The 18,247-nt window shown below is 57.9% G+C and overlaps 2 protein-coding genes across 2 annotated transcripts; one reads left to right on the plus strand and one right to left on the minus strand.

Annotated features, from left to right (window-relative positions):
* Nucleotides 1-906: 906 nt before the first annotated feature.
* LOC123759960 (filaggrin-2-like) lies at nucleotides 907-2,549 on the minus strand. Its single transcript, XM_069325499.1, has 2 exons — nucleotides 2,483-2,549; nucleotides 907-2,168 (listed from the first exon to the last, which is right to left on the minus strand). Exons 1-2 carry the CDS (start codon nucleotides 2,547-2,549, stop codon nucleotides 907-909), a joined length of 1,329 nt encoding a protein of 442 aa, XP_069181600.1.
* A 3,949-nt stretch (nucleotides 2,550-6,498) lies between these two features.
* Nucleotides 6,499-11,630, plus strand: LOC123759959 (uncharacterized). Its single transcript, XM_069325500.1, has 3 exons — nucleotides 6,499-6,747; nucleotides 9,169-9,567; nucleotides 9,708-11,630. The coding sequence occupies exons 1-3, from the start codon at nucleotides 6,499-6,501 to the stop codon at nucleotides 11,628-11,630; spliced, it is 2,571 nt and encodes an 856-aa protein (XP_069181601.1).
* The last annotated feature ends 6,617 nt before the right edge of the window (nucleotides 11,631-18,247 follow it).

Raw genomic sequence — 18,247 nt, forward strand, 5'->3', positions numbered from 1 at the left:
GTGACCAAAGAGCCAGAGCTCAACCCCCGCAAGCACAACTAGGTGAGTACACACACACACACACACACTCACACAGTAGTAAACAAATGGAATACATTAGGCAGTGATGTGGTGGAGGCTGACTCCATACGCAGTTTCAAATGTAGATATGATAGAGCCCAGTAGGCTCAGGAATCTGTACATAAGTTGATTGACAGTTGAGAGGCGGGACCAATGAGCCAGAGCTCAACCCCCGCAAGCACAAGTAGGTGAGTACAACTGGGTGAGTACACACACACACACACACATCCCCAGGAAGCAGCCCATAGCAGCTGCATGTCTAACTCCCAGATTGCTGTTTACTGTTAGGTGAACAGACGCATCAGGGTGAAAGAAACTCTGGCTACTTGTTTCGGCCTCGGCTGGGAAACGAACCCGGGCTATTAGGAATACTACCCGCAGGTGCGAGGCCCCCTATAAAGTGTGTGTGTGTGTGTGTGTGTGTGAGAGAGAGAGAGAGAGAGAGAGAGAGAGAGAGAGAGAGAAAGAGAGATGAGAGATGAGAGATGAGAGGTTCATCATCATGTCATGTCAGTGCCTACCTGTCTTAAGTACACTTGCATTTATACAGTTTTTATAACAATTAACTATACATTGGTATTTAGTATTATATTAATCAATACTTAAACTTCTTTAATAATAAGATGCATATATCTCTTGCTATCGTACTATGGTTAAATGTTAAAATGATATCGAAATACTTAATACCAAACAATGCATTTCAAGTAATGAGTTGTGTAGCTTAGAACAATGACTTGAGCTCATTTATATTATCCTTTTTCTTTATTTTGAAACTGTGTAAGAAGTTTGCCTCAACACCATCCTCGACTAGTCCCTTCCATCTGTCTACAAGTGCTGCAGACTCAATTATGAAGTCTTCTGTTTCTGGCGTCTATCCCTGTGCCGCGTTCCACTATCCCTGTGCCGCGTTCCACTATCTCTGTGCCGCGTTCCACTATCCCTGTGCCGCGTTCCACTATCCCTGTGCCGCGTTCCACTATCTCTGTGCCGCGTTCCACTATCCCTGTGCCGCGTTCCACTATCCCTGTGCCGCGTTCCACTATCTCTGTGCCGCGTTCCACTATCTCTGTGCCGCGTTCCACTATCCCTGTGCCGCGTTCCACTATCTCTGTGCCGCGTTCCACTATCTCTGTGCCGCGTTCCACTATCCCTGTGCCGCGTTCCACTATCTCTGTGCCGCGTTCCACTATCCCTGTGCCGCGTTCCACTATCTCTGTGCCGCGTTCCACTATCCCTGTGCCGCGTTCCACTATCTCTGTGCCGCGTTCCACTATCTCTGTGCCGCGTTCCACTATCTCTGTGCCGCGTTCCACTATCCCTGTGCCGCGTTCCACTATCTCTGTGCCGCGTTCCACTATCTCTGTGCCGCGTTCCACTATCCCTGTGCCGCGTTCCACTATCCCTGTGCCGCGTTCCACTATCCCTGTGCCGCGTTCCACTATCCCTGTGCCGCGTTCCACTATCTCTGTGCCGCGTTCCACTATCCCTGTGCCGCGTTCCACTATCTCTGTGCCGCGTTCCACTATCCCTGTGCCGCGTTCCACTATCTCTGTGCCGCGTTCCACTATCTCTGTGCCGCGTTCCACTATCTCTGTGCCGCGTTCCACTATCCCTGTGCCGCGTTCCACTATCTCTGTGCCGCGTTCCACTATCTCTGTGCCGCGTTCCACTATCCCTGTGCCGCGTTCCACTATCCCTGTGCCGCGTTCCACTATCTCTGTGCCGCGTTCCACTATCTCTGTGCCGCGTTCCACTATCTCTGTGGCGCGTTCCACTATCCCTGTGGCGCTTTCCACTATCTCTGTACCGCGTTCCACTATCTCTGTGCAGCGTTCCACTATCTCTGTGCCGCGTTCCACTATCCCTGTGCCGCGTTCCACTATCCCTGTGCCGCGTTCCACTATCCCTGTGCCGCGTTCCACTATCCCTGTGCCGCGTTCCACTATCCCTGTGCCGCGTTCCACTATCTCTGTGCCGCGTTCCACTATCCCTGTGCCGCGTTCCACTATCTCTGTGCCGCGTTCCACTATCTGTGGCGCGTTCTACTATCCCTGTGCCGCGTTCCACTATCCCTGTGCCGCGTTCCACTACCTCAGTGCCGCGTTCCACTATTACTCATTTAGAGCATTACTTCATCTTCGTCAACTTTGTCGATTCACCATATACTTTTATGTCGTCTTTATCACGACCCTTGTCCCCTGTGGTGAGGTGGTCATAGAGACAAGCTTTATAACAAGTTATCAGCTGAGAGAGAGACAAAGGTTATGTGGGAGCCGCAGAGCAGTACAGCCGCCCAGCAAAGTAGTACCTCGAGCTGGAGACTGGTTAGGAATTATGTATATATGAATGCTAAGACTGTGTTAAGGAAAAGTGGACTCAATCACATAAGCTAGGAAGGGAGTGTGGTTAATGGAGTCATTACAGAGGTTGACTGGCAATGTTCGGAGATTGAGTATCATGGGGCGAGTGACACAGGAGACGGACGCCATCTTTCCCTGGCTGATGGGGCGCCGGTGTGGGCCGCCGTCCTGGCCACTTTGTGATTTTTTCCTGCCAGATATTAAGATACGCCGCCATGTTGTAGTAAAGCAGGTTGCAAGAGTGTGTAGAGTATATTGACGTTCTTCCGAGTAGGTTACTTAGGGAGAATCCAGTTTTCATTGTTATATATATATATATATATATATATATATATATATATATATATATATATATATATATTGTGATGATAATCTCTTTCAAGAGAGATTGAGCCTGCTCTTCCCTACCTAAAGTTACGTCAAGTTATCAAGTATAAGATGCTACATTCAAGATACATCACCGGTAGCACAAAACGTTTTGATCAGGAGGCAAAACGTACCCAAAAACCCCCCTACTCCACACACCCTCCACGCCGGCTCATCGTCAACCAGCAAACTACCCATCCCTGCCTGCCTGCTCCTGATTGGTGACTCGCCGACCGCGCACCTGCACACTGCACTTCAGCGCCATCTACCTGAGTCGACGTCTGAGCCTGACCAGCCATCAACTTCAGAATATTCTTTGTGCTCTTAGAGTTGACATCTCTCTCTGGCATACTAAGCTTTCTGGCTTTCGTATACTAAGGGAGGTCTCAGCTAAAGCCAATATTCTCAGCACCATTTCAACATTATATTATTTAATCTATTGTGTTTTTGCATTTATCTTTGTCATTTTACTGCACCAGTCATTTGCCCGAGATTTGTCTTTATTTTCATTTATGTTTAAAGTATATATATTAAAGTTTCATTGTTCATACTTTGTGTTTTACGTGTTCCTCCCTCTCACTTACCACAGACAACAGGCAAGCAGTCTATCTTTTGTGTAAGTGTGACCAGGCATTGACACCTGCCATTGGAGGTGCCGACGGTATTGTGAGTCTCTCACTGTATCTCATTACTCTCACTTCCGAGTGCAATCTTCCTGTATTGCACTGTATTTTCTATTAATTGGTATTGATGACTATGGAAGTGTTCCAAGTCATTTGAAGACTCACTCACCCATACTTGGTGCACTCACTTAGTTGTACTCACCAATTTGTGCATGGGAGAGTTGATCTCTGGCTCTTGCAGCCCGCCTCTCGACTGTCAATCAATCAACTGATTTGTTTTTTTCCACACCCTCCCCCCAGGAATCAACCCATAGCAGCTGTCTAACTCCCAGGTACCTATTTACTGCTAGGTGAATAGTGCATCAGGGTTGAAAGATACTCTGCCCATTTGTTTCCGCCTCCACTGGGGATCGATCCTCGGAACCTTAGGACTACGAATCCCGAGCGCTGTCCACTCAGCTGTCATACCCCGTGAGGCCCATACATCAGGCCCATGGTGTATGCACCCAAAGCTGAATACTCATGAGTGGATACTTCAACATCAAGGGTGGGTATTTATCATTTTTGAACACTTCTTTGTCTTGGGTTTCCAAAGACTCTTTATAACTCTTTGTGATACCTGGTATCCTGTATCCAGGATATCGTGTGATATCTTGTGGTGTAGTATCCTGTGATACTAGAGGGTATTGCTGCTTAACCCACCTTGCTTCTCCTGCTATCCTCATAACTTGTCACTTCTCATTTACTACATTCACGTTGCAGTTGGTGTTTATGTATGAGGCTTGAGGCTCCTTGTTGCTGGTGATTTAGGTGATTATGACTGGCATTGTGTGGAGGTGCGAGGCTGTGTTACTGATGATCACCTGGGATTTTACTGGGCTTGCAAATTACGTGGAACCTATTGGTTCATAATGAAATTATCTGTGTTGTGGCGAGTTACTAAACTCGTTAAATAAGTTAATTGACTGTAAGTGGAAATCCAGTCTGGTTCTAAATGTGTTTAGTGTTCGTGTTTGTTGCTATTGGCTTCATGTTTTATGTGTTCGTGTTTATTGTTCTCTATATATATTATATTCAAATTTATGTTGTTTCTTTTAGTGTTTTTAATGATTTATGGACTCGTGTTGGTCGTCTCGGACCATGAGGGCCTCTGCTCCAGGCACCGGTTTAGGCCTACACAATACCAGATATATTTTCCGAAACAAAAGTCGATGACTGTTTGCGACAAAATAACTTTAGCCTTGGGGGCAAGAATGTGCTCCACGGTGTGGCTTTTCAGACGTCATCTCCACTCTACACAGACGTCGCCACCACACAGACGTCGCCACCACACAGACGTCGCCACCACACAGACGTCGCCACCACACAGACGTCGCCACCACACAGACGTCGCCACCACACAGACGTCGCCTCCACTCCTCACAGACGTCGTCTCCACTCCTCACAGACGTCGCCACCACACAGACGTCGCCACCACACAGACGTCGCCACCACACAGACGTCGCCTCCACTCCTCACAGACGTCGTCTCCACTCCTCACAGACGTCGTCTCCACTCCTCACAGACGTCGTCTCCACTCCTCACAGACGTCGCCACCACACAGACGTCGCCACCACACAGACGTCGTCTCCACTCCTCACAGACGTCGTCTCCACTCCTCACAGACGTCGTCTCCACTCCTCACAGACGTCGTCTCCACTCCTCACAGACGTCGCCACCACACAGACGTCGCCACCACACAGACGTCGCCACCACACAGACGTCGCCACCACACAGACGTCGCCACCACACAGACGTCGCCACCACACAGACGTCGTCTCCACTCCTCACAGACGTCGTCTCCACTCCTCACAGACGTCGCCACCACACAGACGTCGCCACCACACAGACGTCGTCTCCACTCCTCACAGACGTCGTCTCCACTCCTCACAGACGTCGTCTCCACTCCTCACAGACGTCGTCTCCACTCCTCACAGACGTCGCCACCACACAGACGTCGCCACCACACAGACGTCGCCACCACACAGACGTCGCCACCACACAGACGTCGCCACCACACAGACGTCGCCACCACACAGACGTCGTCTCCACTCCTCACAGACGTCGTCTCCACTCCTCACAGACGTCGCCTCCACTCCTCACAGACGTCGCCTCCACTCCTCACAGACGTCGCCTCCACGTCACACAGGGAGGGAGTGGACCAGGGAGGAGAGACAGAGGGCAGCAGCAGCAAGGAAGGATCGCAAGGAGTGGGAAAGGAATCAGGGAACCACAACCCAGAACCCTTCGATCACAGAAGGGAGTGGGGAACCCTCCACAGGCAATTTAACAGCCCCAGTGGGAGGAGGATCACACCCATCTCCCAACCAATAGAAGCCCTACCTGCCCCAGCCCCTACACTCCTCCACCACCCTAAGCCCTCCCTCCTCCCCCACCCCCTGTGACCTCCCTTCTCCCCCCCCCCCCAAACCCTCTTTCCTCCCCCTCTCCCCCAAGCCCTCTTTCCTCCCCTCTCCCCCAAGCCCTACTTTCTCCCCCACCCCCCAAGCCCTCCCTCCCCACTAACCCCAAACCCCCCCTCTCCTCCCCATCCCCCCAAGCCCTCCCTTCTCCCCCACCCCTCCAAGCCCTCACTTCGCCCCTACCCTCTCCAAACCAGATCCTCCCAACCCCCACTACCCAGGTCTCTCTCACTCTCAGCTCCCCTCACGACCCAGGGCTCCCACCTTCCCCCTCCCCATCCCAGACCCTCCATGTTTACCTACTCCAGTGGAAGCAACAGAAACTGTGGATGGACAGAAAAGAGTCAGCTTCAATGTGATGTACACGAACATAGATGGGATTACAAGCAAGACGAGTGAATTAAGAGAAAGACCGCAGGAAGTAAACCCAGATGTAATTGGAATCAGAGAAACAAAACTCTCAAGAACCATAACAAATGCGGTGTTCACCCAGGATTACACTGTAATAGGGAAAGAGAGGGAGAGAGAGGAGGAGGTGAAGTAGCCCTACTCATGAGAAAGGAATGGAGTTGCAAGGAGATGGTTAACCCAGGCTGTGAAGGATTTAGAGACTACATAACACGCACCATGACGATGGGAGGACCTATAGTAGTAGTAGCGGTGATATATTACCCTCCACCAAATGACAGAAGACCCAGGCAAAAGTATGACAGAAACAACATGGCAGTTAATAACATAATTGAGAGGGCAGCCTCTGCTGCCTGTAGAAATCGATCCCATCTGCTCATCATGATGGACTTCAATCACAGAATGATAGACTGGAACAACAAGGAATTGCATGGAGGAGAGGATACACGGAGGGCCAAACTAGTGGAGGTGGCGACAAGAAATTTTCTAAGCCAACATGTCTGGGAACCCACTAGGATGAGGGGAAACGATGAACCAGCGAGACTCGACCTAGTCTTCACTCTGAATAACTCCGACATAAGGAAAATTGACTTCGAGGCACCAGTAGGAATGAGCGATAACAGTGTACTAACGTTTGAATATCTGGTCGAAGAAGGGCTAAAGTACTCGAAAAAGGGAACTGAAAGCAAAAGGCTGGCATTCCGTAACGGAAATTAAGAGGATATAAGAAAATTCCTAACGGATATAACATGGGAATCAGAGCTAAGGGGAAAGACGGCCCAAGACATAATAGAATACATCACGCAGAAGTGCAAGGAGGCAGCAGAAAAGTTTATCCCGGCCCATAAGGTAAAAAATAAATTGCAGATGAGAAACCCATGGTGTAATCAGAGATGTAAGCTAGCTAAGCAACAAACTAAAAGAGCATGGAGAAACTATAGAAATAATAGGACACGTGAGAGCAGAGAAGGTTACCACAGAGCCAGGAATGAATACGTCAGAGTGAGAAGAGCGGCAGAAGGGCAATATGAAAACGACATAGAAAATAAGGCTAAGACCCAACCCAAATTGCTGCACAGCCACATCACGAGAAAGACTGCAGTGAAGGAACAGGTAATGAAACTGGGGAAAGGGGCAGACAGATTCACTACAAACGACAAAGAAGTGTGCAAGGAACTCAATATGAAATTCCAGGAAGTCTTCACATTAGAGCAAGGAGAAGTTCCAGAGATAAGAGAATGAATAATTAACCAGGTACCACTAGACGAATTTCAGATTACCATTGGAGATGTAAGGAAGCTTTTGCAAGAGTTGGATGTGACAAAGGCTATAGTCCCGGATGGAATCACCCCATGGATACTAAAGGAAGGAGCAGAAGCACTGTGCCTGCCACTCTCCATGGTGTATAACAAATCCCTGGTAACAGTTGAACTGCCAGAAATTTGGAAGGTGGCAAACGTAGTCCAGATATACAAGAACGGTGATAGACAGGATACACTGAACTACAGGCTAGTGTCCCTAACTTGCATACCATGCAAGCTAAGGGAGAAAATTGTGCGAAAAAAACTAGTCGAAAATCTGGAGCGAAGGAACTTTGTGTCACAGCACCAACATGGTTTCAGGGATGGCAAATCATGCCTGACAGGATTAATTGAGTTCTACGATCAGGCAACAAGAATCAGACATGAAAGAGAGGGATGGGCAGACTGCATATTTTTGGATTGCCAGAAAGCATTTGACACAGTGCCACACCAGAGACTAGTGCGAAAGCTGGAGATGCAGGCAGGAGTGAAAGGGAAGGTACTCCATTGGATAAGGGCGTACCTAAGTAACAGAAAGCAGCGAGTCAGTGTGAGGGGTGAGGTCTCAGATTGTCGAGACGTCACCAGTGGGGTCCCGCAGGGTTCAGTCCTGTGACCCATACTGTTTCTTATATATGTTAATGGTCTTCCAGATGGTATAGAATCATTCCTCTCATTGTTTGCTGATGATGCAAAAATTATGAGGAGGGTTAAGACGGAGGAAGACAGTATGAGACTACAAGATGACCTAGACAGACTGCATGAATGGTCCAACAAATGGCTACTAAAGTTGAACCCGAGTAAATGTAAGGTAATGAAACTAGGAAGTGGAAACAGGAGGTCAGACACAGGATACAGTATGGGAGATGAAGTCCTTCATGAAACGAAACGAGAGAAGGACCCAGGAGTTGATATCATACCAACCCTGTCTCCTGAAGCCCATATCAAAAGAATAACATCTGCGGCGTATGCGAAGCTGGCTAACATCAGAACTGTCTTTAGGAACCTGTGTAAGGAATCATTCAGAACCTTGTATACCACATATATAAGACCAATGCGACCCCAGCATGGAGCCCGTACCTTGTCAAGCACGACAAACTTGAAAAAGTTCAGAGATATGTCACTAGGCTAGTCCCAGAACTAGCATGAGTTACGAAGAAAGGCTGCGAGAAATGCACCTCATGACACTAGAAGACAGAAGAGTAAGGGAAGACATGATCACCACCTACAAAACTCAGGGGAATTGACAGGGTAGATTAAGATTAACTGTTTAACACGGGTGGTACGTGAACAAGGGGACACAGGTGGAAACTGAGTACCCAAATGAGCCACCGGGACGCTAGAAAGAACCTTTTCAGTGTCAGAGTAGTTAACAGGTGGAATGCATTAGGCAGTGACGTGGTGGAGGCTGACTCCATACACAGTTTCAAATGTAGATATGATAGATCCCAGTAGGCTCAGGAATCTATACATCAGTTGATTGACAGTTGAGAGGCGGGACCAAAGACCCAGAGCTCAACCCCCGCAAGCACAATTAGGTGAGTACAATTAGGTGAATACACAGACGTCACCTCTACTCCACACATAGGTCGCCTCCACTCTAGAGGAGGTGGCCTCCACTCTAGCAGAGGTCGCCTCCACTCTAGCAGAGGTCGCCTCCACTCTAGAGGAGGTGGCCTCCACTCTAGCAGAGGTCGCCTCCACTCTAGCAGAGGTCGCCTCCACTCTAGCAGAGGTCGCCTCCACTCTAGCAGAGGTCGCCTCCACTCTAGAGGAGGTGGCCTCCACTCTAGCAGAGGTCGTCTACACTCTAGCAGAGGTCGCCTCCACTCTAGCAGAGGTCGCCTCCACTCTAGCAGAGGTTGCCTCCACTCTAGCAGAGGCCGCCTCCACTCTAGCAGAGGTCGCCTCCACTCTAGCAGAGGTCGCCTCCACTCTAGCAGAGATCGTCTACACTCTAGCAGAGGTCGTCTACACTCTAGCAGAGGTCGTCTACACTAGCAGAGGCCGCCTCCACTCTAGTAGAGATCGTCTACACTCTAGCAGAGGTCGCCTCCACTCTAGAGGAGGTCGCCTCCACTCTAGCAGAGATCGTCTACACTCTAGCAGAGGTCGTCTACACTCTAGCAGAGGTCGTCTACACTAGCAGAGGCCGCCTCCACTCTAGCAGAGGTCGTCTACACTCTAGCAGAGGTCTTCTACACTCTAGCAGAGGTCGCCTACACTCTAGCAGAGGTCGTCTACACTCTAGCAGAGGTCGTCTACACTCTAGCAGAGGTCGTCTACACTCTAGCAGAGGTCGTCTACACTCTAGCAGAGGCCGCCTCCACTCTAGCAGAGGTCGTCTACACTCTAGCAGAGGCCGCCTCCACTCTAGCAGAGGTCGTCTACACTCTAGCAGAGGTCGTCTACACTCTAGCAGAGGTCGCCTACACTCTAGCAGAGGTCGCCTACACTCTAGCAGAGGTCGCCTCCACTCTAGCAGAGGTCGCCTCCACTCTAGCAGAGGTCACCTACACTCTAGCAGAGGTCGCCTACACTCTAGCAGAGGTCGTCTTCACTCTAGCAGAGGTCGCCTACACTCTAGCAGAGGTCGCCTACACTCTAGCAGAGGTCGCCTCCACTCTAGCAGAAGTCACCTACACTCTAGCAGAGGTCGTCTACACTCTAGCAGAGGTCGCCTACACTCTAGCAGAGGTCGCCTACACTCTAGCAGAGGTCGCCTCCACTCTAGCAGAGGTCGCCTCCACTCTAGCAGAGGTCGCCTACACTCTAGCAGAGGTCGTCTACACTCTAGCAGAGGTCGCCTACACTCTAGCAGAGGTCGCCTACACTCTAGCAGAGGTCGTCTACACTCTAGCAGAGGTCGCCTACACTCTAGCAGAGGTCGCCTACACTCTAGCAGAGGTCGCCTACACTCTAGCAGAGGTCGCCTCCACTCTAGCAGAAGTCACCTACACTCTAGCAGAGGTCGTCTACACTCTAGCAGAGGTCGTCTACACTCTAGCAGAGGTCGTCTACACTCTAACAGAGGTCGTCTACACTCTAGCAGAGGTCGTCTACACTCTAGCAGAGGTCGTCTACATTCTAGCAGAGGTCGCCTCCACTCTAACAGAGGTCGTCTACACTCTAGCAGAGGTCGTCTACACTCTAGCAGAGGTCGTCTACACTCTAGCAGAGGTCGCCTCCACTCTAACAGAGGTCGTCTACACTCTAGCAGAGGTCGTCTACACTCTAGCAGAGGCCGCCTCCACTCTAACAGAGGTCGTCTACACTCTAGCAGAGGTCGCCTCTACTCTAACAGAGGTCGTCTACACTCTAGCAGAGGCCGCCTCTACTCTAACAGAGGTCGTCTACACTCTAGCAGAGGTCGTCTACACTCTAGCAGAGGTCGTCTACACTCTAGCAGAGGCCGCCTCTACTCTAACAGAGGTCGTCTACACTCTAGCAGAGGTCGTCTACACTCTAGCAGAGGCCGCCTCTACTCTAACAGAGGTCGTCTACACTCTAGCAGAGGTCGTCTACACTCTAGCAGAGGTCGTCTACACTCTAGCAGAGGCCGCCTCTACTCTAACAGAGGTCGTCTACACTCTAGCAGAGGTCGTCTACACTCTAGCAGAGGCCGCCTCTACTCTAACAGAGGTCGTCTACACTCTAGCAGAGGTCGTCTACACTCTAGCAGAGGTCGTCTACACTCTAGCAGAGGCCGCCTCTACTCTAACAGAGGTCGTCTACACTCTAGCAGAGGTCGTCTACACTCTAGCAGAGGCCGCCTCTACTCTAACAGAGGTCGTCTACACTCTAGCAGAGGTCGTCTACACTCCAGCAGAGGTCGTCTACACTCTAGCAGAGGTCGTCTACACTCTAGCAGAGGTCGTCTACACTCTAGCAGAGGTCGTCTACACTCTAGCAGAGGTCGTCTACATTCTAGCAGAGGTCGTCTACACTCTAGCAGAGGCAGTCTACATTCTAGCAGAGGTTGCCATAACAAGTGACATACTCTCCACTCTTCCCCCTTCCCAGGTCCACTTGTGGTATAATTGGGAGTGAACATTGTTCCTATCTAGAAATACTTAGTTGTTTTTACAGGACCGAACTTCAGCTCCCTGGCCTCGCCTTTCCAACTATCGGTTGTTTATGCAGTTGTTGTTGTTGTGTGTTTAAGGGTGATGACGATTGTGGCATCAGAAGCGCCCCGGGGGACCCGTAAAGGGTTAATCGCGAAGCCCACTCGCGGAGCGAATGATGCCTATCACCTGACACTAATATGCCTCGCGGCCAATGAACGCGCAGAAGGGTAGACGAGTGGGGAACCCCAGGAGTCCCTTAGGGTGACAAGCACCGGCCCCGCCCCAGGAGTCCCTCAGGGTGACATGCACCGGTCCCGCCCCAGGAGTCCCTCAGGGTGACAAGCACCAGCCCCGCCCCAGGAGTCCCTCAGGGTGACAAGCACCGGCCCCGCCCCAGGAGTCCCTCAGGGTGACAAGCACCGGCCCCGCCCCAGGAGTCCCTCAGGGTGACAAGCACCGGCCCCGCCCAAGGAGTCCCTCAGGGTGACAAGCACCGGCCCCGCCCCAGGAGTCCCTCAGGGTGACAAGCACCAGCCCCGCCCCAGGAGTCCCTCAGGGTGACAAGCACCGGCCCCGCCCCAGGAGTCCATCAGGGTGACAAGCACCGGCCCCGCCCCAGGAGTCCCTCAGGGTGACAAGCACCGGCCCCGCCCCAGGAGTCCCTCAGGGTGACAAGCACCAGCCCCGCCCCAGGAATCCCTCAGGGTGACAAGCACCTGCCCCGCCCCAGGAGTCCCTCAGGGTGACAAGCACCAGCCCCGCCCCAGGAGTCCCTCAGGGTGACAAGCACCGGCCCCGCCCCAGGAGTCCCTCAGGGTGACAAGCACCGGCCCCGCCCCAGGAGTCCCTCAGGGTGACAAGCACCAGCCCCGCCCCAGGAGTCCCTCAGGGTGACAAGCACCGGCCCCGCCCCAGGAGTCCCTCAGGGTGACAAGCACCGGCCCCGCCCCAGGAGTCCTACAGGGTGACAAGCACCGGCCCCGCCCCAGGAGTCCCTTAGGGTGACAAGCACCGACCCCGCCCCAGGAGTCCCTCAGGGTGACAAGCACCGGCCCCGCCCCAGGAGTCCCTCTGGGTGACAAGCACCGGCCCCGCCCCAGGAGTCCCTCAGGGTGCCAAGCACCGGCCCCGGCCCAGGAGTCCCTCAGGGTGACAAGCACCGGCCCCGCCCCAGGAGTCCCTCGGGGTGACAAGCACCGGCCCCGGCCCAGGAGTCCCTCAGGGTGACAAGCACCGGCCCCGCCCCAGGAGTCCCTCTGGGTGACAAGCACCGGCCCCGCCCCAGGAGTCCCTCGGGGTGACAAGCACCGGCCCCGCCCCAGGAGTCCCTCAGGGTGACAAGCACCGGCCCCGCCCCAGGAGTCCCTCGGGGTGACAAGCACCGGCCCCGGCCCAGGAGTCCCTCAGGGTGACAAGCACCGGCCCCGCCCCAGGAGTCCCTCAGGGTGACAAGCACCGGCCCCGCCCCAGGAGTCCCTCAGGGTGACAAGCACCGGCCCCGCCCCAGGAGTCCCTCAGGGTGACAAGCACCGGCCCCGCCCCAGGAGTCCCTCAGGGTGACAAGCACCGGCCCCGCCCCAGGAGTCCCTCAGGGTGACAAGCACCGGCCCCGCCCCAGGAGTCCCTCAGGGTGACAAGCACCGGCCCCGCCCCAGGAGTCCCTCAGGGTGACAAGCACCGGCCCCGCCCCAGGAGTCCCTCAGGGTGACAAGCACCGGCCCCGCCCCAGGAGTCCCTCAGGGTGACAAGCACCGGCCCCGCCCCAGGAGTCCCTCTGGGTGACAAGCACCGGCCCCGCCCCAGGAGTCCCTCAGGGTGACAAGCACCGGCCCCGCCCCAGGAGTCCCTCAGGGTGACAAGCACCGGCCCCGCCCCAGGAGTCCCTCAGGGTGACAAGCACCGGCCCCGCCCCAGGAGTCCCTCAGGGTGACAAGCACCGGCCCCGCCCCAGGAGTCCCTCAGGGTGACAAGCACCGGCCCCGCCCCAGGAGTCCCTAGGGGTGACAAGCACCAGCCCCGCCCCAGGAGTCCCTCAGGGTGACAAGCACCGGCCCCGCCCCAGGAGTCCCCCAGGGTGACAAGCACCGGCCCCGCCCCAGGAGTCCCCCAGGGTGACAAGCACCAGCCCCGCCCCAGGAGTCCCCCAGGGTGACAAGCACCGGCCCCGCCCCAGGAGTCCCCCAGGGTGACAAGCACCGGCCCCGGCCCAGGAGTCCCTCAGGGTGACAAGCACCGGCCCCGCCCCAGGAGTCCCTCGGGGTGACAAGCACCGGCCCCGGCCCAGGAGTCCCCCAGGGTGACAAGCACCGGCCCCGCCCCAGGAGTCCCTCAGGGTGACAAGCACCGGCCCCGCCCCAGGAGTCCCTCAGGGTGACAAGCACCGGCCCCGCCCCAGGAGTCCCTCAGGGTGACAAGCACCGGCCCCGCCCCAGGAGTCCCCCAGGGTGACAAGCACCGGCCCCGCCCCAGGAGTCCCTCAGGGTGACAAGCACCGGCCACGCCCCAGGAGTCCCTCAGGGTGACAAGCACCGGCCCCGCCCCAGGAGTCCCTCAGGGTGACAAGCACCGGCCCCGCCCCAGGAGTCCCTCAGGGTGACAAGCACCGGCCCCGGCCAAGGAATCCCTCAGGGTGACAAGCACCGGCCCCGCCCCAGGAGTCCCTCAGGGTGACAAGCACCAGCCCCGCCCCAGGAATCCCTCAGGGTGACAAGCACCAGCCCCGCCCCAGGAGTCCCTCAGGGTGACAAGCACCAGCCCCGCCCCAGGAGTCCCTCAGGGTGACAAGCACCAGCCCCGCCCCAGGAGTCCCTTAGGGTGACAAGCACCGGCCCCGCCCCAGGAGTCCCTCAGGGTGACAAGCACCAGCCCCGCCCCAGGAGTCCCTCAGGGTGACAAGCACCGGCCCCGCCCCAGGAGTCCCTCAGGGTGACAAGCACCGGCCCCGCCCCAGAAGTCCCTTAGGGTGACAAGCACCGGCCCCGCCCCAGGAGTCCCTCAGGGTGACAAGCACCGGCCCCGCCCCAGGAGTCCCTCAGGGTGACAAGCACCGGCCCCGCCCCAGGAGTCCCTCAGGGTGACAAGCACCGGCCCCGCCCCAGGAGTCCCTCAGGGTGACAAGCACCAGCCCCGCCCCAGGAGTCCCTCAGGGTGACAAGCACCGGCCCCGCCCCAGGAGTCCCTCAGGGTGACAAGCACCGGCCCCGCCCCAGGAGTCCTACAGGGTGACAAGCACCGGCCCCGGCCCAGGAGTCCCTCAGGGTGACAAGCACCGGCCCCGCCCCAGGAGTCCCTCGGGGTGACAAGCACCGGCCCCGGCCCAGGAGTCCCTCAGGGTGACAAGCACCGGCCCCGCCCCAGGAGTCCCTCTGGGTGACAAGCACCGGCCCCGCCCCAGGAGTCCCTCGGGGTGACAAGCACCGGCCCCGCCCCAGGAGTCCCTCAGGGTGACAAGCACCGGCCCCGCCCCAGGAGTCCCTCGGGGTGACAAGCACCGGCACCGGCCCAGGAGTCCCTCAGGGTGACAAGCACCGGCCCCGCCCCAGGAGTCTCTCAGGGTGACAAGCACCGGCCCCGCCCCAGGAGTCCCTCAGGGTGACAAGCACCGGCCCCGCCCCAGGAGTCCCTCAGGGTGACAAGCACCGGCCCCGCCCCAGGAGTCCCTCAGGGTGACAAGCACCGGCCCCGCCCCAGGAGTCCCTCAGGGTGACAAGCACCGGCCCCGCCCCAGGAGTCCCTCAGGGTGACAAGCACCGGCCCCGCCCCAGGAGTCCCTCTGGGTGACAAGCACCGGCCCCGCTCCAGGAGTCCCTCAGGGTGACAAGCACCGGCCCCGCCCCAGGAGTCCCTCAGGGTGACAAGCACCGGCCCCGCCCCAGGAGTCCCTCAGGGTGACAAGCACCGGCCCCGCCCCAGGAGTCCCTCAGGGTGACAAGCACCGGCCCCGCCCCAGGAGTCCCTCAGGGTGACAAGCACCGGCCCCGCCCCAGGAGTCCCTAGGGGTGACAAGCACCAGCCCCGCCCCAGGAGTCCCTCAGGGTGACAAGCACCGGCCCCGCCCCAGGAGTCCCCCAGGGTGACAAGCACCGGCCCCGCCCCAGGAGTCCCCCAGGGTGACAAGCACCAGCCCCGCCCCAGGAGTCCCCCAGGGTGACAAGCACCGGCCCCGCCCCAGGAGTCCCCCAGGGTGACAAGCACCGGCCCCGCCCCAGGAGTCCCTCAGGGTGACAAGCACCGGCCCCGCCCCAGGAGTCCCTCAGGGTGACAAGCACCGGCCCGCCCCAGGAGTCCCCCAGGGTGACAAGCACCGGCCCCGCCCCAGGAGTCCCTCAGGGTGACAAGCACCGGCCCCGCCCCAGGAGTCCCTCAGGGTGACAAGCACCGGCCCCGCCCCAGGAGTCCCTCAGGGTGACAAGCACCGGCCCCGCCCCAGGAGTCCCTCAGGGTGACAAGCACCGGCCCCGCCCAAGGAGTCCCTCAGGGTGACAAGCACCGGCCCCGCCCCAGGAGTCCCTCAGGGTGACAAGCACCAGCCCCGCCCCAGGAGTCCCTCAGGGTGACAAGCACCGGCCCCGCCCCAGGAGTCCCTCAGGGTGACAAGCACCGGCCCCGCCCCAGGAGTCCCTCAGGGTGACAAGCACCAGCCCCCCCCAGGAATCCCTCAGGGTGACAAGCACCAGCCCCGCCCCAGGAGTCCTTCAGGGTGACAAGCACCGGCCCCGCCCCAGGAGTCCCTCAGGGTGACAAGCACCAGCCCCGCCCCAGGAGTCCCTCAGGGTGACAAGCACCGGCCCCGCCCCAGGAGTCCCTCAGGGTGACAAGCACCGGCCCCGCCCCAGGAGTCCCTCAGGGTGACAAGCACCAGCCCCCCCCCAGGAATCCCTCAGGGTGACAAGCACCAGCCCCGCCCCAGGAGTCCTTCAGGGTGACAAGCACCAGCCCCGCCCCAGGAGTCCCTCAGGGTGACAAGCACCAGCCCCGCCCCAGGAGTCCCTTAGGGTGACAAGCACCGGCCCCGCCCCAGGAGTCCCTCAGGGTGACAAGCACCAGCCCCGCCCCAGGAGTCCCTCAGGGTGACAAGCACCGGCCCCGCCCCAGGAGTCCCTCAGGGTGACAAGCACCGGCCCCGCCCCAGGAGTCCCTCAGGGTGACAAGCACCAGCCTCGCCCCAGGAGTCCCTCAGGGTGACAAGCACCGGCCCCGCCCCAGGAGTCCCTCAGGGTGACAAGCACCGGCCCCGCCCCAGGAGTCCTACAGGGTGACAAGCACCGGCCCCGCCCCAGGAGTCCCTTAGGGTGACAAGCACCGACCCCGCCCCAGGAGTCCCTCAGGGTGACAAGCACCGGCCCCGCCCCAGGAGTCCCTCTGGGTGACAAGCACCGGCCCCGCCCCAGGAGTCCCTCAGGGTGCGAAGCACCGGCCCCGGCCCAGGAGTCCCTCAGGGTGACAAGCACCGGCCCCGCCCCAGGAGTCCCTCGGGGTGACAAGCACCGGCCCCGGCCCAGGAGTCCCTCAGGGTGACAAGCACCGGCCCCGCCCCAGGAGTCCCTCTGGGTGACAAGCACCGGCCCCGCCCCAGGAGTCCCTCGGGGTGACAAGCACCGGCCCCGCCCCAGGAGTCCCTCAGGGTGACAAGCACCGGCCCCGCCCCAGGAGTCCCTCGGGGTGACAAGCACCGGCCCCGGCCCAGGAGTCCCTCAGGGTGACAAGCACCGGCCCCGCCCCAGGAGTCCCTCAGGGTGACAATCACCGGCCCCGCCCCAGGAGTCCCTCAGGGTGACAAGCACCGGCCCCGCCCCAGGAGTCCCTCAGGGTGACAAGCACCGGCCCCGCCCCAGGAGTCCCTCAGGGTGACAAGCACCGGCCCCGCCCCAGGAGTCCCTCAGGGTGACAAGCACCGGCCCCGCCCCAGGAGTCCCTCAGGGTGACAAGCACCGGCCCCGCCCCAGGAGTCCCTCAGGGTGACAAGCACCGGCCCCGCCCCAGGAGTCCCTCAGGGTGACAAGCACCGGCCCCGCCCCAGGAGTCCCTCAGGGTGACAAGCACCGGCCCCGCCCCAGGAGTCCCTCTGGGTGACAAGCACCGGCCCCGCCCCAGGAGTCCCTCAGGGTGACAAGCACCGGCCCCGCCCCAGGAGTCCCTCAGGGTGACAAGCACCGGCCCCGCCCCAGGAGTCCCTCAGGGTGACAAGCACCGGCCCCGCCCCAGGAGTCCCTCAGGGTGACAAGCACCGGCCCCGCCCCAGGAGTCCCTCAGGGTGACAAGCACCGGCCCCGCCCCAGGAGTCCCTAGGGGTGACAAGCACCAGCCCCGCCCCAGGAGTCCCTCAGGGTGACAAGCACCGGCCCCGCCCCAGGAGTCCCCCAGGGTGACAAGCACCGGCCCCGCCCCAGGAGTCCCCCAGGGTGACAAGCACCAGCCCCGCCCCAGGAGTCCCCCAGGGTGACAAGCACCGGCCCCGCTCCAGGAGTCCCCCAGGGTGACAAGCACCGGCCCCGCCCCAGGAGTCCCTCAGGGTGACAAGCACCGGCCCCGCCCCAGGAGTCCCTCAGGGTGACAAGCACCGGCCCCGCCCCAGGAGTCCCTCAGGGTGACAAGCAC

The sequence above is a fragment of the Procambarus clarkii genome, chromosome 16 (assembly GCF_040958095.1).
Source record: "Procambarus clarkii isolate CNS0578487 chromosome 16, FALCON_Pclarkii_2.0, whole genome shotgun sequence".
In the NCBI taxonomy this organism is placed as follows: domain Eukaryota; kingdom Metazoa; phylum Arthropoda; class Malacostraca; order Decapoda; family Cambaridae; genus Procambarus; species Procambarus clarkii.